The sequence below is a fragment of the Onychomys torridus genome, chromosome 5 (assembly GCF_903995425.1).
Source record: "Onychomys torridus chromosome 5, mOncTor1.1, whole genome shotgun sequence".
Lineage (NCBI taxonomy): Eukaryota > Metazoa > Chordata > Mammalia > Rodentia > Cricetidae > Onychomys > Onychomys torridus.
In genome coordinates this window covers 15,527,373-15,554,334 of record NC_050447.1, presented here as the reverse complement: position 1 = coordinate 15,554,334, position 26,962 = coordinate 15,527,373, and the positions used below count along the sequence as shown (strand labels likewise).

Sequence of the window (26,962 nt, the reverse complement as noted above, 5' to 3'; positions counted from 1 at the left end):
GCCTGCCTCTGCCTCCCGAGTGCCGGCACCTTTCTCTTTCTTAACAAAATCAAGCAGGACACTGACATGCTCTTCTGCAATTCTTCCCAAGCCATTGCTGAGCGCCAGAACTTGCATGGGCCTTGGTTCCGTTCGCCATGCGCCTCTACGTTTTCTTGTTTCTCTCTTGGCTCCTCCTCGGCTTCTTCTCCAGTGTGGGACCACTGACTCTGTCTCCATCCTTTCTATTTTACTTTTTCTTCTTTCCTGTACCATTTTCACTATTCTCAGGTTGGATCGGAATAGTGAATTGAAGGGTTTTGTGTGTCAAGCCTCAAGAGCCACAGGCTTTGTAGGAACCACTTATTGCTTGCTTCTTGGGATTGACATACAGAAGTGTTATGGGATTCTCATTATGTATGTGTGTGTGACATATACGTATGAGTGTGAACCTGGAGATGTCCTGTCATTTGTGGAGGTCAGAGGACAACCTCTGGGAGTCAGTTCCTTCCCATCATGGGTTATGAGGATTAAACTTAGACCATCAAACAGCAAACATCCCCACCCACTGAGCCATATCTCCAGCCTAAGGAAAATTACTTTTCTTAATTAAAACATTTGATTTAGCTGGGTGATGGTGGCACACACACATTAAATCCCAGCACTCGGTAGGCAGAGGCAGGTGGATATCTCTGAGTTTGAAGCCAGCCTGGTCCACAGACCAAGTTCCAGGACAGCCAAGCTACACAGTGAAACCCTGTCTTGGGGGAAAAAAAAGATGAACTTGCTGCCAACACCACAAATGATGATGAAGATTTGAACACACTATGACTGGTACTCATGGTGATTTTCTGAATAAAATGAAGGGCTCTTTGATGGCAACTTTTTCATGTCTTCTGTCTAGGGGAAATATTACATTGCTGTAAGAGCTCTGTCTCTGACAGGAAAAGGTTCTCCCAAGGCTGTAAACTTCTTGATTGCATGTTGCATTTCTCTAATACAGGTGTTAATGACCAGCAACAGATTGTTTTCGTAAAATAAAAACATAAATTTGGAAGGTGGCTCAGTAGGTAAAAAGAGCTAGATATATTACTTTCTCATTGCTGTGATAAAACACCTGGACCCAGGCCACTTCAGAACTTTTTCTTTTGGTTTATAGTTTTAGAGGGTCAGGGTCTATAATAGTGGTGACAGAGGAGGCAGATTTGGCATCTAGAGCTGGAAGCCGAAAGCTCACATGTGAAATGTAATCAGGAAGCAGAGAGAGCTAACTGGGAATGGTATGTGGCTTTTGATAATTTAAAGCTTGCTCCTAGTGACTCATTTCCTCTGGAAAGGCCCCTGTAGTGTTGGTAATTGGCCCTAATAAGCTAATAGGGAGTGGCACTATTAGGAGGTGTGGCATTGTTGGAGTAGATATGGCCTTGTTGGAGGAAGTGTGTCATTGTGAGGGTGGGCTTTGAGGTCTCATATATGCTCAAGCCACGCACAGTATTTCAGACTACTTCCTCTTGCCTTAGGGATCAAGATGAAGCTCCTTCTCCAGCACTGTGTCTGTCTGCACATTGCTATGTCCCACCATGATGATAATGGACTAAATCTCTGAACTGTAAGCTACTCCAATCAAATGTTTTCTTTCATAAGAGTTGCTGTGGTCATGGTGTCTCCTCACAGCAATAGAAATCCCAAGATAGGCACACCTCCTAAGCCTCCCCTCAAAGTATCACCAACTAGAACTGAATATTCAAATGCCTGAGACTTAGGGAGGCACATCACATTCAAAACACTACATTGTGCATCTCTGATGACCTGAGTTCAAATCCCCTGATGCCACAGTGGAAAGAGAGAACCAGACTCCTGAAACTTGTCTTTTGACCTCCATGTATGCACCTATCCATGTAGTAATAATAATAACAATAATAAAAATGTATTTATTAAGCTGGGCATGGTGGCACATACCATTAGTTCAGCACTTGGGAGGCAGAGGCAGGTGGATCTATGAGAGTTCAAGGACAGCCAGGGCTACACAGAAAAACCCTGTCTCAAAAAACAAAACAATCAAAACAAAATATTTGTTAAAACCTCATGAACCCAATTCTGTTTGCAGGGAATGGGAGGCAGAGGTGCTGGAACCATTCTGAAGCAGCCAGGCTGGTATGGTAAGAGGCTGCTGATGCCTGTTCATAATAATCACAGTGCTGAGCCTGGTTACCTTTGGGATGTAGATTCTACTGTAGATATAGCTTATCTCCTATGATTTTACTCCTACAAACTTTTGGATGTGACTGAAGCATAATTACCATCTTAGTAATTTCCTTTTTGGATTGTTCATCGCTGTCTTAGACACTGTCCTAATGCTGGGAAGACACACCATGACCAAGGCAACAATCATGAAAATGAATTTAATTGGGTGACTGCTTACAGTTTCAGAGGTTTAGTCCATTATCTTCATGGTAGAGGGCATGGTGGCATGCAGGCAGGTACTGGAGCAGTAGCTGAGAGCTACATTGTAATCCATAGACAGAGAGAGGCACTGGGTCTGATGTGCATTTTTGAAACTTCAAAGCCTACACTCATTGACACACTTCCTCCAACAAGGCCACACCTCCCAATCCTTCTGATCCTTTCAAACAGTGCCACTCCCTGGTAACTAAGCATCAAATATACGAGCCTATGGGGCCATTCGTGTTCAAACCACAATTGCTAGTGTACTAAATAAAACTAATTTTTGGTAGTGCGATTGTGTTTCCTGTGGTCCTACTGGATGCACTTTCTGGTTCTAACGGCTTTCTTTAGTGTCCTCCTAGACTTTCTGCTTCTGTATCAACATCAAATGAAGGCATTCTTTTTTTTTCCCCAAATTGTTTGTGGGGTTTTTTTTTTGTTGTCCTTTGTTTGTTTGTTTGTTTTTAAAGACAAGGTCTTGCTGTGCAGCCTTGGCTGGCCTCAAACTCTTGGCAATCCTGCTTAGCTTCTAGAGTCTGGGGTTATAGGTATGTACCACCATATCCAGCTGGGTGTTTTTTTTTGTTCTTGTTGTTTTGTTTTTTTTAACTGGGGGCCTCACTATGTTGTCCAGGTTGGCCTGGGTGTCATTATTTATTTATTTAGCCTTTTTGTTTTGTTTTTTTTGAGACAGGGTTTATCTGTTAGCCTTGGCTGTCCTGGAACTCACTCTGTAGACCAGGCCAGCCTTGAACTCAGAGATCTGCCTGTCTCTGCCTCCTGAGTGCTGAGATTAAAGGCATGTGCCACCACCACCTGGCTAGCCTTATTTGTAATGTGTGGGATACAATATCAATTCTGATATTAACTGAATGTGGTAATAATGGTAATTCTTTTCCTTTTTTTTTTTTCCAGGGCTGAGGAAGCCTGGACATAAGACATACTAGTGCTCCATTACTGAGCTATATTCCCAGCCCAGAAATCCTTTTCTTGATAGTCTCAAGCAGAAATAACTCAATATTTGACCAGATGTGGTGGCACACACCTGCAATTTTTTTTTTCTGCATAGCCCTGGCTGTCCTAGAATTCACTCTGTAGACCAAGGTTGGGCTCAAACTCAGAGATCTGCCTGTTTCTGCTTCCAGAGTGCTGGGATTAAAGGTGTGTGCAGCCACTACCTGGTTTAAGGCCCTTTTTCAACACCTCCCCCGCCCTCTAACACACACAAAAAAACCCCTGAAAAGTAACCGGTCTTTCAGGTTAGCATTTTTTGGAGACTTGTCTTTAATATGTTAAGAAAGTGGGTGCCACAGCACTTGCCACTCAAGCCTGAGGACCTACGCTCTAGCCTCAGAATGCAGACAGGAGAATCTAGTCCTGCAAATTGTCTTCTGACTCCCACGAGTGCTGTGCCATGCTATGGCAGGAAAACAGACACGTGCACACATAATAATAAATACAGAATTTAAATGGAACAAGTTGGGCCTTCAAGATGGCTCAGCAGGTACAGTGCCGGCAACACAAACCTGGTGACTAGAGTTTAATTTCTGGGACCTATGTAAACGTGGAAAGAAAAAGTTAACCTTACAAGGTTGTCCTCTGGGTACCACACACATGCTGGGACATGCGCTCAAATACAAACACACTATACATACATACAATTATAATACATTTTTAAAGCTTAAAAAATGCAAAAGGGGGCTGCAGAGATGGCTCAGAGGTTAAGAGCACTGGCTGTTCTTCCAGAGGTCCTGAGTTCAATTCCCAGCAACCACATGGTAGCTCACAACCATCTGTAATGAGATCTGGCGCCCTCTTCTGTATACATAATAAATAAATAAATCTTTAAAAAAAATGCAAAAGGTTATGGCACATTCTTTTAATCCCAGCACTTGGGAGGCAGAGGCAGGAGGATCTCTGTGAGTTTGAGGCCAGACTGTTGTACAAAGTGAGTTCCAGGGCAGCCAAGATTGTTATACAAAGAAACCCTGTTGCAAAAATCCAAAAAAAAAAAAAAAAAAAGGTCAGTATGCATTATATACATATAGCTGAAGTTCTCCTATATCCCACTTGGCCCATGGTCAGGACAAATCCCTCTCTCTCCAGTCCTGCAGCCACTTGGACCCAAGTAAACACACAGAGGCCTATATTAATTAAAACTGTATGACCTAATGGCTCAGGCTTATTGCTATCTAGTTCTTATATTCTTTTTTCTTTTTTTGGTTTTCTGAGACAGGGTTTCTCTGTGTAGCTTTGCGCCTTTCCTGGAACTCATTCTGTAGACCAGGCTGGCCTCGAACTCACAGAGATCTGTCTGCTTCTGCCTCCCTAGCTCTTATATCTTAAATTAACCAATTTCTATAAATCTATACTTTGCCACATGGCTCGTGGCTTACCAGTATCTTTACATCTTGCTTCTCATGGTGGCAGTTGGCAGTGTCTCCTGACTCAGCCTTCCTGTTCCCAGAATTCTCCTTTCTGCTTATCCCACCTATATTATACTTCAACCAAATCAGAGCAACACATTCACAGCATACATGTATAAAACTATAAAAATGTTTGAAATTTTCAGTGAATGAATTTAATTAATAAAAGTAAATCTTTTGGGGAAACCCACAGAGACAGCTGACCGGTCCTAGTTGGAGCTCACTGACTTTGGACTGACAGCTCAGGAACCTGCATGAGACCTAACTAGGCCTGCTGCATGTGGGTGACAGTTGTGTGGCTTGATCTGTTTGTGGGGTCCCTGGTAGCAGGACCAGGACTTACCCCAGGTACATGAACTGACTTTCTGGAGCCCATTCCCTGTGGTGGGATACCTTGCTCAGACTTGATACAATGGGGAGGGGCTAGGCTCTCCTTCAACTTGGTATGCCAGGCTTTGTTGACTACCATGGGAAGCCTTACCCACTCTGAGGAGTGTATGGGGGTAGAATGGGAGGGAAGTGAGGAGGTGGGAGAAGGGAAGGGAGGGGGAACTGGGGTTAGTATGTAAAATGAAAAAATTTTTTAATAAATAAATAAATGTATTTTTTAAAAAAAGTAAATCTTTGAGCTGGGTGATGGTGGCGCACACCTTTAATCCCAGCACTCAGGAGGCAGAGCCAGGTGGATCTCTGTGAGTTTGAGGTCAGCCTGGTCTAGAGCGAGATCCAGGACAGGCACCAAAACTACACAGAGAAACCCTGTCTCAAAAGACCGAAAAAAAAAAACCAACCAACCAACCAACCAATCAACCAACCAACCAATCTTTGGCCAAGTGCAGAGGTAAGTAAGTGCCTATAGTGTTAGCCACATATATTTTTTTCTGCAAATGTGCATACACAGAGAAGTCAGATGTTGTTGTCTTCTTCAATCACTCTCTATTTTTTTTTACTGAGTCAGTCTCTCTGGAGCTCACTGGGACATCTAGTCTCACTAGCCAGCTTGGCTCAAGGATCTGCTCTCTCTGTCTCTTGAGTACTGGGATTACAGGACTACCACACCTGTTAAGCCTTTGATGTGGGTCCTGGGGCCCCAAACTCTGGTCCTCAAGTTTGTGTAGAAAATGCCTTATCCCTTGAGCCACCTTCCCAGCACTAGTGCCAACTACAAGAGAGGCCATAGCAGAAGGATTATTTAAGCCCAGGTGTCAGAAAAAAGTAGGAAGACTCTTTAAATCCTAAAACCAGGGCTGGAGAGATGGCTCAGCAGAGGACCTGCATTCAGATCACATTACACAATACATTTGAGGCTAGCCTGGGCTAAATGAGATCCTATCTCAAAAGAACAGAAACAAAAAAAATCTTCTAAAATGAGGAATCCTGTATGGCTTTATATTCAAACACTTAAAAGTTTGTAGTTCTGGTGTACAATTCTAGATTTTTGTCTTTTTTTTTTTTTTAGACAGAGTTTTTGTTTTGCCTTAGCTATCCCTGGAATTTGTTCTGTAGACCAGGTTAACCTTGAACTTAGAGATCTGCCTGTCCCTGTCTCCAGAGTGCTGAGAATCAAAGGTATGCGCCACTACACCTGACTTCCAGAAGATTTTCAAATAAATTATTTATGGATTTTCTTTTTCTTTAGGCAACAGGGGTCTTGCTATGAAACCTAGACAGGCTTTCAACTCACAATCCTCTAGCATTAGCCTCCTGAGTGCTAGGATTACAGGTGTGTGCCATCACCCCTGCTAAATATTTCTCGATTACACTGTTCCATGAACAACACTTGCACAAACTACTTAGCTATTATGTAAAAAGCTACAACTAGGGAGTGTATTCAGGGCTTTCCCATTTTCCTGTTGCTACAGTGGCAAAGCTGAATGGGAGCCACTGAGGCTCAATCACTCCTGCCTTAGAGTCTAGGTTTTAGCACGCATGTTTTCAATGCACCACCTCACCCTGTGCTGTGTTGCCTTACAGCTTCAAAAGACAAACTCCTAAAACTCATTCACTCAGACACCCCGTGTGCCTGTGCTTGTCTCTCTACTCCAAGCCTGGGAAATGTGAGAGAGGACAGAACCAGAAACATTATTCTCTTTGAAATAGGTATGACAAACATCTAAGGCAGATCTCTGAAACGAACTTACTCTTTAGCCTTGAACTCACATATAAAGCTATTCCTCACTGAGGGGGAAATCCTTTTCACAAACACATGCTATAAAAAATCTGAGCCAAAGACTTGACTGCAGTGGTCATGAAACACACACAGACATACACTTTATCCAGGAGAATAAAGTAAAAGAGTGTTGTGTATGGCAGACCATGTCCACTTCCCATCCCACTGGAAAACCCAGTCATCTCTACTTGCAGAGTCTCATGAACTCAGTGACTCCTCAGAGCTGATAAACAAAAACAAAAACAAAAACAAAAAACCAAAACAACAACAACAACAAAAAAACACCTTGCTTTTCAACAACCTATACTGGACAGGAAAAAATGTTTATCAGGCCACAGTGCACATGAAATGCAATACTAGTAGGTGATTCATGCAGCTACAGAACTAGAGGGAAATTACAGCCTACATTGTTTTGAGCTTTTCATCATGGCAACTGAGATCTTCTGTTGAACATCCTGATCAGTCAAATGGATGGGATGAGAGATGAGAGAGCAGCCCAGGGGTAAGTCCCAGCCTGAGTACTATCTTCAAGGGTAACAAGAGGTGGTACCAGAAAGTCATGCTGTCATCTTTTGTAAGCTCTGATGTGACATGAACTACCCAAGAATGTGTATACTTATGGTTACAAAAACAAAAACAAACAACAACAAAAAACTGTAAGACAAAAAACATCCAGTTAAAAGTTATTTATTCAAAAAATATTTTCTACTAATTCTTTTTCTTTTCTTTCTTCCTTCCTTTTTTTTCTTTCTTTTCTTTTTGAGAGAGTGTTTCTCTGTGTAGTCCTGGCCAATCTGGAACTTGCTCTTTAGACCAGGCTGGCCTTGAACTCAGAGATCCACCTGCCTTGCCTCCTAAGAGCTGAGATTAAAGGTGTGCGCCACCAGGCCTGGCTTTTTCTACTAATTCTGATTCTATATCAAATTAAGACAAGGAGTGGTATTACACAGAATAACTGCTCAGACATCCTGTACAGAATGCAATCCCCTCATTAGCTCATCATCTACTGAGACTGACAGATTCAAGTCATTTATTTCACAAGAGTCATAATAGGAATACAGTACTCTATACCAAAATATTTTATAAAGGTTATATTCATATTTCAGTTAAAATTTAGCAAATATAAAATGATACTGGCTTTAAAGAACATCCAAACAATGACTTAATTTCTTTTCTTACAAAACTCAAGGACATAACTGCCTCAAGTCTTTTTACTGCCCACAAAGTAGTTAAGAACCACTTGAGGGCTGGGGGCGTAGTCAGTGCTGGAGTGCTGGCCTAGCAGGAACAAGGTCCTGAATGCTGTCCCCGGCACCGAGAAGAAGACCTCCTGAGACTGTAGTGCGTTTCCACTCTTCATTTCCAGTGGCTAAAATAAGCTGGAGATAGAACAGCGGGCCAGAGATTTCTGGCCTTAACACATATTTCCTACAGGTTCTCAACTACTATCTAAAACAGAGGCTTTAAAAAATGGCTTTTTGAGGCCAGGTGTGGTGTCGAATACTTTAAATCTCAGCAATTAGGAAACTGAGGCCTGTAGACTCTGTGAGTTCTTGGCCAGGCAGGGCTACCTAGGGAGAACCTGTCTCAAAAAAGAAACAATAGGCTCCGGAAGCCTGTACATTCAGAGGAAACCCTTTAGTATTCTTAGAGTTAAATCCACCGGCAAAAGCAGTCTCTCTCTCATTCTATTTTCTCAAGAGCTTTGTTGGGCTTTGAGAAAAGCTAGGCATGCAGCTGCTGAGCCAGCCCCAGCTCTGGTCCTCCTGATGGCTTAAGAAGTCAGTCTTTTCTCAACAGCTTCCTGGTAAGCAACAAACCGTCTCAAATTCATCTTCACGTTGTCAAGAACACACAGCTGATCTGGACTGTATTTGCCCCTCCCTTCTTTCCGTATCTGATAAGAGACAGAATGAGATTATGTCATCTAATTTATCATTTAAATAAAGTAACTATTTTATTAACAAATATAAAGTTTTACTTCCAGATTAAATAGAATATGGTACATGAAAATGAGAAAAATGAAAGTATGTCCATTTTTTTCCTTTTTCCATTTTCACTGAGGCAGGATCCCTCAATCAAACCCGAGCATGCTGATTTGGCTAGTCTCACTAGCCAGCTTGTTCTTGGGATCATCTATCTCTACTTTTTCAGGGTGGAATTCCACCCAGCATTTTGGTGGGTAAATGCTGACCTAGTTTTCACAGTTGCATGGTAAGTACTCTAACCACTACACTATCGCCCCAATCTGAATACACACATTAAAATAACAGCTACAAGCCAACTGCATGTCTTTGATCCCAATACTCTGGAGGCAGTGGCAGAGGGATCTTTGTGAGTTTGAGGCCAAACTCACAAATTCAAATGAATTTCTCAAATGAAATTCATACATAAAAAGATTGAAATTTATGGAACGAAAGTCATAACTCACCCCTAGTCTTTTAAAAAAATTTTATGAAAATTTTTATTTGTATGGACATTTTGCTTGCATGTTTATGTGTACCACCTGAGTGCCTGGTGCCCAGGGAGGTCAGAATAGGACAATGGAGTCCTGAAACTGGAGTTAAGATGGTTGTGAGCCACCATGTGGATCCTAGGAATCAAAGCTGGGTCCCTACAGAGGCAACAAATGCTCTAAATCACTGAGCCAGCTCTCCAGCCCCTTTAGTTTAGGTGCATGGACATTTACAGACATGCATGTCCATGCACCAAATGCCTGCAGTGCCTACAAAGGCCAGAAGAGGGTGTCAGATCCCCTGGAATTACAGCTAAGTGGCCATGTGGGGTGCTGAGAATTGAACCAAACTCCTCTGGAAGAGCAACAGTGACTATCTCTCCAGCCCTTATCTCTAGTCTTAAGTGCTAGTTTTCAAGTTTTAGTACACCACCTAGAAGATTTCCCACAGAATGGGCTGGTGAGGCCCCTACTGGTGCCCTTATTAACTTTCTGATTCAGAAGCCAGGAGCTGGGGCTAAGAATTCACATTTATAACAAGAACAGGTGATGCTGTGAGTACTGGGAGGGAAGGACCTTTTGAGAAGCATGGCTTTAGACAAATTCTTTAGTCCACCACATGCAGTTGTATTTAAATGCAACTTGAGCCCCCCCCCACCCCCAGCCTCCATTTTACACAAACATGTCTCCAATTTTACACAAATGGGCCTCATTTTAAAACTGTAGGTTAAGTATCGACAAGGTCCTGGATTCCATCTCCAGTAATACACACCAAAACCAAAATTTAAAAAACCCCTCCCACCCCAAGATAAAGCAATTTCACTGGGGCTTAGTGTACAGAAAAACAAAAACCCAGCAGTGAGACATTATCACTATAGCAACGCATACTAAACAGGAAAGTCAACCCCATCAACAGCTTCCAATGTCCAGGTTGTTCCCAGTTCTGGGCTTACAGCAAGCTTTAAAGCACTGCTGCGTCTGAGTTTCAGTTTGGTCTATTTCGGTGCTAGGGATTAAACCCAGGTCTCATGAATGCTAAAACATATGCCACCATGAGTGACATTTCCAGCCCTTATTCATTTATCTTTTGAGATAGGATCTTACTGTGCAGTCCAGGCTGGCCTGGGAGTCATGATTCACCTCCAGGTTCTGGGATTAGCGGCTAGCACCACCACATCCGTCTGGAGGCTTTGATGACTTTGCCTAATCTGCTTTGCTGGCAGCAGAAACGGAGTAAACTTTGTTCTCCTTACCTCAAAGGTTCCTTTGCAGAAATCTAAAGGGCTTTTATGAACAATGTAGACACTGTGACTGGTATGAAAACAGGTCTTAGACAGAATTAAGCAAAAACAGACAAAAAAAAAAAAAAAGCAGAAATGTGGTTATGTTATGCTTTTTTTTTTTTTTTTTTTTTTTTTTTTTTATAGCAAAGTAAGAAATCCCAGGTACATTTGTCTCTGCCTAAAGAAACACTTCTCTGTGGGACTGGAGAGATGATTAAAAGGCACTGGCTGTAATTCATAGCACCTACCTGGTGGTTCAGAGCCATCTGTAACTCCAGTTACAGGGGACCTGACACCACCTCTGGTTTTCATGAGCATGGCACATACACGGTGTACAAACATATGTGCAGGCAAAAGCATCCATATAAAAATAAATACATGTCAAAAGGAAAATAACTTATTTTTGGGTGCTGGGGATGTAGCTCAGAGGTAGAATGCTTGCCTAGCATGTGATTCCTAAAAGGAAGGATGGACAGAAGGAAGGAAAAGAAAACAAACAAAAAGCCGTCTAAAAAGGAAAGATTCAAGTTTGTTCCTATTTCTTAGGCATTGGGTGTAACTCAGGTAGAGCACACAGACAACACAAGTAAGGCCCTGGGCTCAATCCCCAGCACCAAACAAAAAACAAACAAAAAATCAAAGCCCTTGGCTGCTCTCTTATTCAGCATGAATGAATGAATGAATGAATGAATGAATGAACAAATGAAGGAACAAACTGAAGCTCTTGGCTGCTTGCTCTTTTCTCTAGCTAATACAGGGCAGCTCTGTTCCCCAGGACAGAACACCCTGTAGATCCCTCTTTCCCCAAGGGACATACCCACAACAATGAAGCCAACATATAGTACCTTACACCATATAAAACAAGTTTAAAGTATACCAAGTGCTTTTGAAGCTACAGACAGTATTCCTGTATAACAAAGCTGTTAACACCATGAAGACCTGGTCAAGATGCCACGTTGGTTCCAATGACTGCAACCCAGCACTACTCTGTGGAACCAGGACTCAACCAACAAGCATTTCACTGAGTGCTTTGGATGGAAGGACTAGGTTAATCACCAAGACTTAACAGGAGTTCCTTACACACCCTCTAAGCTGCATGGTCCTTCTCCCCAGAGCTGCTGAGACCTGGGCGTTTATAAAGAAAGCAACTACAAACCTTCGTCTTGAAGACTGGCTGGAATTCTTTCAAAGCTGATAACAATTTAATTTGAACTGAGGCCTTTTCAGCTTCTTCACCATCTGCAAAAACATCAAAGAGGGCATCCAAAGCCTCTCCTGTTACCACGAGGGAAGGGTCTTTGGTGGCAACTTCCAGCAGAAAGCACCCAATAGTCTACAAAAACCAAACACAGGATAATGAAGGTCAGTCTCCAAGATGAGCACTGAGAAATGTGCCAACTGCTCCAGCATTGTACTTAATGGAAAAATACCAGGGAAGAATGAAAACTTCAAAGGTCTGGAGACGTCACACACAACTGACTACATCAATCATAGTATGATCAACATAAGCTAAATGTACTATAGTTTGTATTACCAAATAAAGTTAACTGAGGTCCATAGATGATATGAAAAATGTATTTTAGAAATTACTAAAGTTTCCCTTCTGCTTTCCTCAGAAGGCTTCTTATTTATAACAACCACTACCACCCTTGATCCCAGCAATAAGGAGGCAGAGGCAGGCAGAGCTCTGTGAGTTCGAGGCCTACATAGTGAATTCCCGAACAACCAGAGCTACAGAGTGAGAACCTGTCTTGAAAAAAAGAAAGAAATCACAAAATTAAAACGAGTGACACTCTCACTTTACTTCACTCACTTGTTTTCTTTTTCTTTTTCTTTTTTTTTTTTTTTTGAGACAGGGTTTCTCCATGTAGTTTTGGTGCCTGTCTTGGATCTCGCTCTGTAGACCAGGCTGGCCTCGAACTCACAGAGATCCGCCTGCCTCTGCCTCCCCAGTGAAGGGATTAAAGGTGAGTGCCACTGCCACCTTGCTTTTTGTCTTGTTTATGACACATGGTCTCATGTCACTTAGGCTAGCCCCAAATTCATCATTCCAGTGGGGGATGGTATTAAATTTCTGATCCTCCTGCTTCTACCTCCCATGTGCTGGGAATACAGACATGTGCCACCAAGCCTGACTACTATATGCTCTTCTTTCCCCTCCACAATTAGTTATCTTATGAGGATGTAGCACGAATCTTAAATGGTCTTATTAATAAAATCAAACCTTGGAGCCAGGTATTAGGTGAATGCTGGAAGATCAGAGAAGCAAAACAAGCCACAGCCACTTCACCTTGCCAATTCCTCAGCTGATCCTGTTTTCTCAGAGTGGAAGCCTCTGAGTTCTTATCCAAATGGATCTCAGCTGAACTGCTGCTCAAAAGCCTAAAAGCTTAACCAGCCAAATGCTTCTAGTTTCTGGTTTTCACGCCTTATATACCTTTCTGCTTTCTACCATCACTCCCTGGGATTAAAGGCTCACTTTCTTGGATTAAAGGTGTGAGTCACCAAGCTTGGCTGTATCCTTGAACACACAGAGATCCAGGTAGATCTCAGCCTCTGGAATGCTAGGATTAAAGGCGTGTGCAACCACTGCCTAACCTCTATGTTTAATATTGTGGCTGTTCTGTTCTCTGACTCCAGATAAGTTTATTAGCATGCACAATATTTCGGGGAACACAATAGCACCACATGAGAAGAACATTCTCAGTCTGCAAAGGCCTCTTCCAGAATAATCTGATTATAGTCTGGCTGTTCTGTAACCTGGTATGGGGACAGGGATAGAGGCTGTCAGAATATGGGGTCCAAAGTCCAGCTGTACCATGCTAGTCAGTTAATCTCTCTGGGCTCCAATTTTCTCATTTTAATGTTAACAGTACAGAAAACCTCTATGACAGTATTAGGTTTAATATCCTAGAATATACTATGAATCATACACTACCATATAAGAAGTCTCATTAAAAAAGGATGGACCATGGGGGAGGGGAGGGGTAGCTGGAGAGGAAGTGGGGGAGTATGATCAAGAATCGTTGTACACATGGACAAAATTTCCAAAGGAAAAAAAAAGATGCAATCACATCCAGGCTTGGGAGCAAACTTCTAGTCTACAGGAAATGCAGTGGACGGGTAAGCAAGACAGGAAGCAACAGACACAGTCTATTTGGCTGCTGCATGAGGTGTAGAGTTGGTGCTAAGGTAACTGTTCTAGATCAAGAGAGATTAAGATCCCAAGTGAAACATAACTTAGGGGCTTTATTTGCAAAAAACAAACTATAAGGATTATCTTTCAGACAATAGGAAAATGATAAATATGGAACAGGTATTAGACTGTTAACTGCAGAATGCTCAATAATGGCAGTTACAGAAAGAACTGTCCCTATTTGTAACAGATACATATTGAACGAACAGGTGCAAATCCCATGATGCCTTTTATTTACTTTAACACACCCAAAGAAACTATATGACATACTATGATAGAACAGGAATTTAAATCTGCTTATGGGTATAAAAAATCCACTATACTTTTTATTTTCATGCTTGGAAATTAGACTAGATAAAATATACTTTCAGCCGGGCAGTGGTGGTGCACCCCTTTAATTCCAGCATTCAGGAGGCAAAGGCAGGTGGATCTGAGGTCAAAGCCAGCTTGATCTACAAAACAAGTTCCAGGACAGCCAAGGCTACATAGAGAAACCCTGTCTCCAAACAAACAAACAAACAAAATCAAAACAAAACAAAAAACAAAACAAAACAAAACCTTTCAAACTTGAGTTTCATTAAAATGGTCCTTGGCAATTTGAACTGTAAAGAAAAGGAAGTAATTACACATAAAAATGTTCATCTATACACAGAGATGCCTTGTAGCCAAATGCAATCATTTATGACTGTATTTATTAAAAACATCCTGAACAAGCCCTCGAGGCAGCTCATCAGATACAGTGTAGATAACAGTAAAGCAGGACCCAAACATATACAACATCTATACTCACTGAACCTGAGTTCAGTATCTGGAACCCATAGAGGAAGGTCCGAACCAAGTCCTGAAAGTGGTCCCCTGAACTATATATACACACCCTATAGTGTGTATGCATCTGTCCTTATACCCACAATAACAGTAAATAAAATCAAAGCTGTAAAAGCTCCCAAAGCAGTGCAGAATGGAGCAGCAATGGGGTCTACACCTCAGAGACAAAGGAGCAGGAAGCCTAGGATGGAGGCAAACAGTATCACTCACACTTCATTGTTCTGCTTTTCTATGTTTTGCTAAGTGCACGAACTATTCTCCAACTTTTTAAAGTTTCACTATCGTTGTTTTTTAATTATGTATATGTCTGCATGTGGGTTTGTGTCATGAGTACCAGTAACTGTTAAGGCCAGAGATACCAGATGTGGTATTGTGTTCCCCCAAAATATTGTGTACCCTAATAAATTTATCTGGGGTCAGAGAAAAGACAGCCACTAGATACAGAGGCTAGAAAATGGTGGCACTCACACCTTTAATCCTAGCATTCCAGAGACAGAAATACCTCTGGATCTCTGAGTTCAAGGCCACATTAGAAACAGCCAGGCATGGTGACACACTCCTTTAATCCCAGGGAGTGAAGGCAGAAAGTAGAAAGATATATAAGGCATGAAGACCAGAAACTAGAAGCATTTGGCTGGTTCAGCATTTGTCTGGTTAAGCTTTCAGGCTTTGGAGCAGCACAGTTCTGCTGAGAGCCATTGGGATGAGGACACAGAAGCTTGCAGTCTGAGGAAATAAGACCAGCTGAGGAACTGGCAAGGTGAGGAAGCTGTGGCTTGTTCTGCTTCTCTGATCTTCCAGCATTCACCCCAATAACTGGTCTCAGGTTTGTTCTTATTAATAAGAACTTCTAACAATTCTGCTACAATCAGATCCCTTGGAACTGGAATTACACAGTTGTGATTTGCCTGGTCTGGATGCTGGGAGTTCAAATGTAGTCCTCTTAACTGATGAGCCATCCCCAGCCCTCCAACATAGTTTTTAAAGATATTACAAATCACTATAGGGTTTCAGTAGGTTAAGAAGTACTTTAGAGCCCGACTTGGTGGCTCAACTCTTTTAATCCCAACACTCGGGAGGCAATGGCAGGCGGATCTGAGTTTGAAGCCAGCCTGGTCTACAGAGTGAGTTCCAGGGCAGCGAGGGTTACACAGAGAAATCCTGTCTTGAAAAACAAAACAAAAAAAATTCCATATTTGGCCTTATGCTGAAGACAAATTTATTTTTCAGAAAGCACATGTGGAGAAAAGTTAAATAAGAACAAGGCTTGCCATTTCAAGCACCCCCCACCCCTCAGGGTTTCTCTGTGTAACAGTCCTGGCTGTCCTGGAACTTGCTTGGTAGACCAGGCTGGCCTTGAACTCATGGAGATCCGCCTGCCTCTGCCTCCCAAGTGCTTGGATTAAAGGCATGCGCCACCACGGGGTGGTTCAAGTACTCATTTAATACACCATTTTATTAAAGCCGTAGGGCACACTCTATGTTTCTTTATACAGTATCTTATCATGAACTCCTCCCCATTTCTACTTACTCTGTTTAGGTCAGAAACAACCGTTTACCTTAAGAGTTTCAAGTGTGCCATCTTCTTTGGCTAGGACGCTGCCCGTGATTCCCAAAATACTGACCACATTCACTCTTACCCCGATGCTGCTACTATGAATGCCTGCTCTGCATAGCGTCATCAGCTGCTCAGGTGTCATACACTGTTGAGAGAAAAGAAATAATTCCAGGTATTTATTTACTTATTTCATGTGTATATGAGTGTTCACATGTGTGTGGGTGTTGTGTGACTGTTTCCTCTGAGACTGAAACATTCCATCCAGAAGGGAAGCTCTTTAAACTGGAAGGCAAACACTCAAAATAGCTTTAGGAAGTACCTGAAACTGATCAAATTCACTAGACCCCTCCCTGCCTGAGTTCTCAGATGGAAGGAAAGCAAGTTGCAAAGAAGATACTCAGGTAAGCTGAGCTGCAAAGACTCTCAGAGGAGAAAAGCTGCAAAGGAGACTCTTGAGCCTAGACCAGCTGCCTGGAAGAAGCAGGAACCAGCTGAGCTGCCTGGAAGAGGTTTAGACCAATGGACTAAAGCTTGCTCTAGGTGCTGGGGTGGGCTTTGGTGATATAGCTGTCTCCTGTCCTTTAAGTACCCCCTCACCCATATTCCAATAAGTACCACCAATATAACTCATTGGTTCACCAAGTTGGACTTTGTAGGTAACTGTGTTTTGGGTCTGTGGTAAGAACCCTATTTGGGTTGAGTAGAAATGTGTGTTGTACCTCCCCAGAAAGAATTTTGTCACACAACAGTGGGCATATATGTGCAGGTGTTTGTGCACCTATGTGTAATTTGTGGAGGCCCCAGGTTGATGTTGGGAGCCTTTCCTGATTACACTCTACCTTACTCATTGAGGCCACACCTCTCAATTGAACCAGAGCTTACCAATACAGCTAGTCTGACTAATTTGCTCCAGGGACCCCATCCCTACTCTCAGAGCTCTAGACTTACAGACAGACAGGCCACCCACCCACACAACATTTATATAGATTCCAGAGATCTTGTATGGTAAGCATTTTAATCATTAAGCTATCAAACTAGTCTTTCTAGGTTTTAAGGAGAAAAATTAAAACAACTTGAGCATGGGCCTTTTTTTTTTTTTTTTTTTAGCAAAAAGCAATCAGAGACTTAAGAGTTTGGGGGCAGAGGTATAGGTCACAGGTAGAGCACAAGTACAGGGGGCTCAGACATAGGGTCCACATCAGAGAAAAGGAACCAACCTGAAGAAATTACTATTAATATGTATCAATTTTTGCATCAAAAATAGTAACTAGCCAGGTGGTTGTGGCATATGCCTTTAATCCCAGCACTTAGGAGGTAAAGACAGGTGGATTTCTGGTCTACAAAGCAAGTTCCAGGACAGTCTCCAAAGCTACAGAGAAGTCCTGTCTCACTGCCCCCTTCCAAAAAAGAATAACTAGGTTGGTGTGGTAGCCAAGACTACAGACCTGCAAATAATCCCAGCACTAAGACTGGGACAGTAGGATCAGTAGTTTGAGGCAGTCTAGGATACATAATGAAATCCTATCTCAAAATAAATAAACGTGTATAAAACTCTGAGCACACAATGAGACTAAAAAGCATGGGTGGAGCCCTGGGTTCAGTCTCAGCAACAAACAAACAAAACAAGATGCAGGAAGGAAAAAAGGAAGAAAGAGAGAGAAAACGATACAGGTTGTATTTAGAGATTACTAGAGTATCTATTCCTTATGGGCGATAAAGGGTCAGGGTACAAACTGTGCCAAAATTATTAAATGACCAATGAAACAATATCTTATCTGCAGAAGAATCCTAGCTAATAGCACTACACAAAGAAGACAAAGCTGGGTGTCTCCAATGTGCAGCCTCATGAAAGGATCTGGGCAGGTATGATCCCCATTGGCTAAAACCTTTGAGTGAACACACTAAGACATGATCTGTGATTTAAAGTATAAAATATATAAAGCAATACAAATTTTTCTTCCCAAAAATTTCTGAACCTGAATCTAATTAGATGTAGGTCTTAATATAGGTCTTAACATTGCTAAGGCAGTCTAGAGAAAATGAATGCTACATAATAAAAATGATCTGCTATATTTTGGATCTAGAGTGATGATATTGGGATTTTGGCTTTTAAAAACACAGCTTACTGCCAGGCATAAATAATAAGATCAAGCCGGGCGCGGTGGTGGCACACGCCTGTAATCCCAGCACTCGGGAGGCAGAGGCAGGTGGATCTCTGTGAGTTTGAGGCCAGCGTGGTCTACAAAGCGAGTTCCAGGACAGGCTCCAAAGCTACAGAGAAACCCTGTCTCGAAAAACAAGAAACAAAAAAACCAAACAACAAAAAAAATCATTTATTGGTGAAATGATGTAATATGCCTAAAAATACTCCAAGATAGAAGATTTAAAACGCAGGGCAAGCGAATGAAACAAGGAGGCAGGATGCTGCACTGCTGGAGGCTTAATGTAGGTGTGTATGGGCTTTCAGCAACATCTGGAATCCCCTTGAAGACAGCTGCCAGGAGAGGACTCAGGAGGCCCCAGCGTCTAGTCTAGAGAAAGCATCACGTAAGGTATAGGCATTAACTGAGAAGCATCCCAGGAAGGCAGCCACATGGTGCTGCAGGCTTGGGGAGGTAGAAGCACTTTTCTTCCTTTCTTTTTTCTTTTTCCAGAGCTGAGGACCGAACCCAGGGCCTTGCACTTGCTGGCAAGCGCTCTACCACTGAGCTAAATCCCTAATCCCTTCCTTTGGTTTCTTGAGATAGGGTTTCACTGTGTAACAGTCCTGGCTGTCCTGGAACTCGCTCTGTAGCCCAGGCTGGCCTTGAATGCAGAGATCCACCTGCCTCTGCCTCCCGAGTGCTGGGACTACATGTGTGGACCGCCACTTCAGGTTGTTTTTTTCTATTTCAAGCACTTCCCTTGCCTTTTCACGAAGCTCAACTATAACTCTAACAGTTTGGTTTTTTTCTGGTAATGTGCTTGCAAAACACAGAATCTTCTCAAGTTTCACCTAAGAAGTTTTTAATATCTTACCTGTGGAATGTTCTTGGCAGCCATTGCTTTGCAAAAGGGCCCTCAAAGCACTACTTATGGCTTCTAGAAAATCAGCATGTTTAGTAAAATCTAAAACACACAAAAAAATTCCACAAAACACAAAGATGAAGTGCAAGTTTTCTCCAAGACAAACTATTTTATAGAAAAAGAAACAGGATTAAAACAAAGCATACAAGTGTTAGCTTACACTGTTATTAACAAAAGCAATTTTTCTCAGTTTATCTTATTTTAGGTGGGTGAGTATTTTGCCTTTCTGTCTCTTTCCACCATGAGTGCAATGCACAGGGAGGCCAGAAGAGGGCATCAGACACACTAGAACTAGAGTTAGGGGGTATGTGTGGGTTCTAGGAACTGAGCTGGGATCTTATGCAAGAGAAGTAACTGAGCCATCTCTCCAGCCTCTAACAAAAGTATTTTTGACATTTAAGCCAAATATTTGCCTAACAGTGTGTCCAGCGTCCAGTGAGTCTGAAGGATGACTGCCGTAGGAACAGGCAGTGACCTGCCTGCAGAGGTCCTGACTTAAGATGTTGGGTTTTCACTAGACTAACACTTAGCCCAGGATACACCTGAGCCAGTGGTTGTGGCTCTCATTTTCCAGAGGTCTCCACTGTGATGTGGGCAGACCTGTGGGGGAGTCATCTCCTATACCAGTGCTCATGACATACAAACGCATGGCTCAAAGCTTCCCTGGTGTCTGTTCCATGACTCACCTTGCTCTTTTCCTACTGTACTTACTTATGTATGATTAACAGAACAGCAGCAATAAACAACTGAGCTAGTTCAGCCACAGGCAAGAACAAATGAGAGCCAGCAAGGCGAGTGATCCAATCATAATTCTAAAAACGCACAGTAAGTAGGTCCAGTCCTGCACCATCTTCTGACACCTGCCCATTTACTTCCTACGTGCAGACTCTGAATTCTTCTTCTTAAACATGGGTGTGACTTTTATCTTTTTTAACCACATCCATGACAGGCTAGGTCATAACTAGCAGTGTGATTTACAGGTGACTCACAAGTGTGTGCTTTTCCTGGTCTTCCAACCTAGGAACCCAGTCATTGTTGTGAAGAGGCGCAGGCCATGTATGAGTGTTCTGCTGGAATCATCCAGCCAAAAGTGTTTAATGTAAGTGAATAAAAATCTCAAATGATTCTGGCTCACAGCCTTTAAGTTCTTCAGAAGAGACACTAATCTAGGCAAGATTCCACCTCAGCAATAGTGACACTGAGCAGATAATTCTGTTACGTATGTGTATACAGGGAGCTCCTGTGCAGTTCCTGTGGTATCTCCTAGCATCCCTGCTGCATACCAGGAGCAACCAACAAGACAGTAACCACTGAAAATATCTTCAGACATTGCCTCTAGTGGAGAATCACTGCCTAGACATTGTGGAATGGAGACAAGTCACCCTCACCATTCTCCCTATGTTCCAGGCACAGAGAGACTCTGAGAATAAGGGTGAAGACAGGGTATCATGTGGTGCTCAGGCTGCTTTAGAACTCATGGGTTCAAGCAATCCTCCTGCCTCAGGCTCCTGCGAGGCAGAGACTGAAGCTATACCTAATCATATGGAGCTTACTGCTTCAGCCATAAAGCTTGGGGCAGATTTGTTAAAAAGCAGCAGATGCCATGTTTTGTTGCCCTGTGTGCGTGGGACATTGTCTCATTTCTGGTATCTCCTTATGTTGCCTGGGGAAAAGACAGGTAGCTTTCCACAATTTTCTTAAGACAGAGTCTTCCTATAGTACAGACTGGCCTCAAACTCTCAATTCTCCCTCAGCCTCATAAGCACTGGGATTACAAAAGATGCAATCCATACCAGGTGCATAATTTTTAAATTTTTATTTTATTTATAATTACTGTGTGCATGTAAGTGCAGGAGCACATGTGCTACAACACACCCATGGAGGTCAAAGGACACACTCAGAAATATACTGGGATGTATCCAGGAATCTAATTCAGGTCCTCAGGCTTGCATATGAAGTGCTTTTTTTTTTTTTTTTTTTTTTAACATGTTGAGTAGTTCTACCAGCCCCCCAAAAATTACAATCAAGGTGTCTATCATTTGGGCTTTCCATTTTCAGATATTGTATATACCAAAGAAGGGAATTCCTGTAATTATGGAAGGACAGACAACAGGCTAACTTTAGGATCAGACACACCTTGGACAAAATCCTGCAGGACATGTCATCTGTCTCAGTTCATTTTGATCCTAGTTCAAATGCTCTCTCTTCAGAGAGCCCCTTTATATTTAACACACCACCTCACACCATTCTGTCCTTATTAAGCAGGAGAAAATAAGCTCCATGGACCAGTAACCCCCATGCTTATCTGTTTACTTCAGTATTCCTAGGACCTAAGTGGTATGTGACATAGTCAGGTCAAGCACCTGCTAAACAATGGCCTTACTAGAGTTCCCCCCATTTCCTAATGCCTGGTGTCCAATAGACACCCCAAAATTGACTTGAAGGTGTTCCTATTAGCCTTTAAATGTTTCTACATTGTATAATTCACATTTTATCTTGATTAAAGAAAACATTTAAGCTGGGTGCAGTAGTATATACCGTTAATCCCAGCACTTGGGAGGCAGAGGCAGGTAGATCTCTCAGTTTGAGGCCAGCCTGGTTTACATAGTAAGTTCCAGGGCAACCAAGGATATACAGAAAGATATTGTCTCTCTGGGTGGTGGTGGCGCACGCCTTTAATCCCAGCACTCGGGAGGCAGAGCCAGGTGGATCTCTGTGAGTTCGAGGCCAGCCTGGTATACAGACACACACACATACACAAACTAAAACCCCTCAACAGCACAATAATGGTACTTGCATCTTGGGATAACCAATAGCTGTCTAATTGGACACAAAGCCTAATCAATTGGAGGGTGCTATGCCTAGTACTGTAAACCTAGCCAAGAACCCATGGCTGGAGAGGACATAGGCCCTAGAGGTGAACCTACTCCTACCATATTACTAAAGTAATAGTTTCCACCTGCCTTCTAAATGCTTATCCTTATACGCATAAGTAAGTGCTGATCTCATATCTCATTAAAGCTTCTTTTTGCAGCAGGCAGAAACTAGTAGAGATCTACAACTGGTCAAAAATGCAAAGAATAAATAACCATGGAGTGCTCAGCTGTCAATGGGAGGGACATCTATAACCCAACTCCCACACCTAAAGCTCAGGCAACATTACAGGGGGAAGGAAAGACTATAAGAGACTGAGGAGCAGGATGACTGCTGCAAGATAGTTTCTTCTAGAGAAGACAGGGATGTTGCTCCTATGAACTCTCAGCAAAATACTGCCAGCACAAGACCAGCAAACACCAGTTGATGTGCCAACAAGAACGGAGGAAAATTTCACAAGGCCCTACCTTTAGCTGAGAAGCTACAGCTAATGGCTGCTGACAGAGGGAGAAACAGTTCTCTCTTCTGTTTGTTTGGTTTTTCAAGGATAAGAGCACAGTCCTCTCTGGTCAGCCCTTAGTACATGCAGGTGGTTCAGCACTGACTAGACCAGTGCATTGTGTCTATGTTCTTGTGTATGTTTGTAGTAGGAATAAACATAGAAGGGGTCATGAATTTAAGAGAGGGCAATAGGGGGAACACAGGTGGAGTTGGGGATAGAAACAAATGCATGCATGAAATCCTCAAATTAAAAAAAAAAAAAAAAAAAAAAAAAAAAAGAGCTCTCTGCTCTGCTCTCTCAATAGGGTCCCCCACTCACTTCCTCCTAATAAAACTCTCAAATACCCTAATGAAGACCTGATACCTATGACTCATTTTAAATTGGCTTGACATTAATTTAATTATTTATTCTGTTTTTTTGAGACAGCTTTGTGTGTGTGTATGTGTAGTCCTGGTTGTCCTGGAACTCACTCTATAGACCAGGCTGGCCTGGAACTCAGGAGATCCTCTGCCTCTCTGCCTTCCAAATGCTGGGGTTAAAGGTGTGGGTTGCCACTGCTCAGACTGACATTAATTTTAAAATACACAAACACACACACACACACACACACACACACACACACACCCTACTGGCACCTCCTGACTGTCATTGGCAATAATACATGACTGAAAGTGTCTGGGAAAGGTTTCTGCAGGTTAACTATGATAACACTCCATTTACAGAGTTCAAGTTCTGATCCTTCAAAGTTCTGCTATGTTCAAGTAGTCTTTCACAGTAATGTTTAATATTTACCTGGCTGAGAAAAAAGAAGTTGTGACAGGTGCTGTGCAAGTGTCTGAAGAGCTGGGGCTCCTCCAAGATGGTCCAGGTCCAGGAGAGACACAAGACTCTGGAGACACGTAAGGGCTCTACACTGAATAGTGTTCAATCTGCAAAGAGAGTGGACAGTGTGTTTCTGTAAAGCTAATGTACTGGAATTCTATGGGTCTAGCGATTTGTACTTTCGTTCATTATGGCACAGCATCTGCTTTGTGCCCCAGGCTACCCTAGAGCCCACTATGAAGTCTAGGTAGGCTTTGAATTTGTGATCCTCTTGAATACTGGGATTAGAGTTATGCCCTCCATGTCTGGCTCAGTGCCAATTTTTAACCTAAGCTTCAGACTCTAATTAAGAGTACCTACCAATTCAAGAGGGTCTGGGGCAGGTCACAAAGAATAATGTGAACTGCTAATCTGCCAATCAAGGTGCCTGAGCACTCACGTGCTATGACACAACTCACTGTGCGTGGTAAGTCTCTATTCAGCCTTCGACAGCAAACTCCTTGCTTTTATGTTTTCATTTTTATTTACAGTTTGCTGTCCAAGGGACTGATACCAGGTACCACTCATGCTAGACAAGCACTCTACCCTGAACTCAGCCACTTTTGACTTTTAAAAAACCTGAGGACAGGCTCTCAACAGGCTTCCCAGGCAGAGCTTGAACTTGTCACCCTCCCACTTCAGCCTCAGGTAGCTGAGGTTACAGACCCGCACCCCAGGCCTGCTTTCTTCCTTGCTTTTTCACAGGAGAGTCATTTGGTATACGTCCATAGTGTCGCCAGATGTGTGCTCTGTGTCTCACTCGTGCTGCTCAACACAGTAAGTTCTGCTGTGTTGTGAGAGGTTCCAGTTCAGATCCTCTTCACTGCTGAATGTCAACTTCTTACACATATGACCATGACAGACATCAAGGCTGTTTCCAAGCTGGGGCAACGATGACGCACACTGCTGTGAATATTCATTCTCACCCTGGTATCCCAGCACACAGGGGCACAAACTTCTCCAGTGTACAAACCACGGCTGTCTTGGGCATTTTCTATTCAATATTCCAACATTTCACTTAATGATAAAATGATAAATGTTTGAAATGGAAAGTAGGTTCTTACTTCCTAATCAAAGGTTTCCAAGTAGGATTCCTAGAACATATGTCAATGGCAACACTGTTTGGTGAAGCGGTTTTCTCAAAAACCTAGGTTGGAAAGGGAAACAGAAAAAGATAAAAGGGAGATCATCTTAAAGAGGACTTCTCTATAAAGTCAGACTTACTGTTTACAAGTTAGCGTGGTCAGAACGTGTGCATTTCTAGATCTGTCAGTTCTGCTTTACATCCAAGCCGCCAGCTCCCGCTCACCCCGCCCTGAGGCCAGGCTGAAGCTAGATTACCTTCTTTGGGATGAGGCAGGTGGTGAGGGCTGTGTGAATCTCATGGGACAGGCACAACGGGGACAGCAGCTGCCCGCTGCACTCACTGAGGGAGTTCTCCATGAAGGCCTCACTTTCATCACTACTAGAAAGTTCTTCCCACTCCTCATCTGAGGGGTCTGAGGAGAGAGCAAACCAGATACAACTGGGGCATCAAAAACGCCCATGGAAGCTCCCCTTGGGGTGGGGGACGGCCAGTGTAAGCAGGGAGCAAACCTTCACTGCAGCACATGTTGACAATGACTTCCAGAGCCGTCTGCTGAGCTGTCAGCAATGCCATGGTCTCTCGAAGCTCCTTGTCAGTAGGCTAAAAAATAAAAATAAAGGGTTGGGGGTTTAGCTCAGTGGTAGAGCGTTTGCCTAGCAAGCGCAAGGCTCTGGGTTCGATCCTCAGCTCAAAAATAAATAAATAAATAAATAGAAAATAAATAAAAAAATAAATAAAAATCAAGTATCGGCCGGGCGGTGGTGGCGCACACCTTTAATCCCAGCACTCGGGAGGCAGAGGCAGGCGGATCTCTGGGAGTTCGAGGCCAGCCTGGGCTACAGAGGGAGATCCAGGAAAGGTGCAAAGCTACACAGAGAAACCCTGTTTTGAAAAACCAAAAAAAAAAAAAAAAAAAGTCAAGTATCAGTTTTGTATCAATTTCCTTAATGGAAGTCTACTGGATAATTTCTGCATGTGGAATAGGGTATACAGGGGCTGAAGTAGGTTGAAAAAAACTACAGGGGCACAAGTGAGCACTGTGATTTCCTCTTGGTCCAATAGAGCAAGTCTTTGTTAACTGGGTTCCATCTATCACAGGCTTCATAAGAGAGAACAAAAATATTCACCTTGAATCTTGACTTATGTGCTAAGAAGTAGCTGAACTTGGGAGGCAGAAGCAGGCAGATCTCTGAGTTCAAGGTCAGCCTGGTCTACAAAGTGAGTTCCAGGACAGCCAGGACTATTACACAGATAAACCCCGTCTCAAAAAAAGACCAAACCAAAAAAAAAAAGAGAGAGAAAATTAAGACATTTTTCTCTAAAAACATAAATTTTATCAATTAATTTTTTAAAATGATCAATATAAACTTACTATAAACCTTAATTCTTAAATTGCTTGTAAAAAGTCAATCAGCCACACTGATATCCTATTGTGAGTGGAATAACCTTGAAAATAACATGTACTTTATTTTTTACAAATTCAAACTATTTTTTTTTCAGAGCTGAGGACCAAACCCAGAGCCTTCAAGTGCTCTACCACTGACCTAAATCCCCAACCCCTCAAACTGTCTTTTTTAATGACTAAACAAAATTTCACTAAGTGGATCTACTATAATCACATGATGTGAGTATTTTGGATTATAGCCAGTCTCCCATACCTCTAGTCTTTGTATTCATGGAGTTAATGAATTTCCATCTTTTTTCTTCCTTGCTAAAAACTCTTGCTATATTATATGTTGGGAGAGGAAGAGCTCAAATTCTGGGGCTCAACCTTTCCGTCTCAGCCTAAGACCGAAAATACCTGGGGAAAACTGCATCTGTACTTATCAGTATTCTATAAGTAATAGAACTATATATATAGCAATTACATTTTACTAAAAGGGCTGGAGGTATAACTCAGTGGAAAAGTGTTTGCAAAGAATGTGCAAAGCCCTGGGTCTGATCCTTAGCACTAAATGCAATTAAGTAAGCTAGCAAAACAAAATCCCTTCTTATCCCACACTGTATTACATATTGTTAAGAATTCAAAGATGGGGCCTGGAGACATGGCTCAGAGCTTTAGATCATTGACTGCTCTTCCAGAGGTCCTGAGTTCAATTCCCAGCAACCACATGGTGGCTTCAGCCATCTGTAATGAGATCTGGTGCCCTCTTCTGGCCTGCAGTCATACATGCTATATGCATAATAAATAAATCTTTAAAAAAAAAAAAGAATTCAAAGATGGCCAAGCATATA

General features: G+C 42.5%; 1 protein-coding gene across 1 annotated transcript in view; it reads right to left on the bottom strand.

The window, feature by feature from the left end:
• Positions 1 to 8,036: 8,036 nt before the first annotated feature.
• Heatr3 (HEAT repeat containing 3) overlaps positions 8,037 to 26,962 on the bottom strand; it is a 37,622-nt gene continuing 18,696 nt past the window's right edge. Inside the window, 9 exon segments of the mRNA XM_036188147.1 lie at positions 8,037 to 8,917; positions 11,915 to 12,091; positions 16,339 to 16,482; positions 19,356 to 19,379; positions 19,381 to 19,445; positions 23,572 to 23,708; positions 24,705 to 24,787; positions 24,982 to 25,139; positions 25,237 to 25,327. Coding sequence (XP_036044040.1) covers positions 8,795 to 8,917; positions 11,915 to 12,091; positions 16,339 to 16,482; positions 19,356 to 19,379; positions 19,381 to 19,445; positions 23,572 to 23,708; positions 24,705 to 24,787; positions 24,982 to 25,139; positions 25,237 to 25,327 — 1,002 coding nt within the window. The 3' untranslated portion in view covers positions 8,037 to 8,794.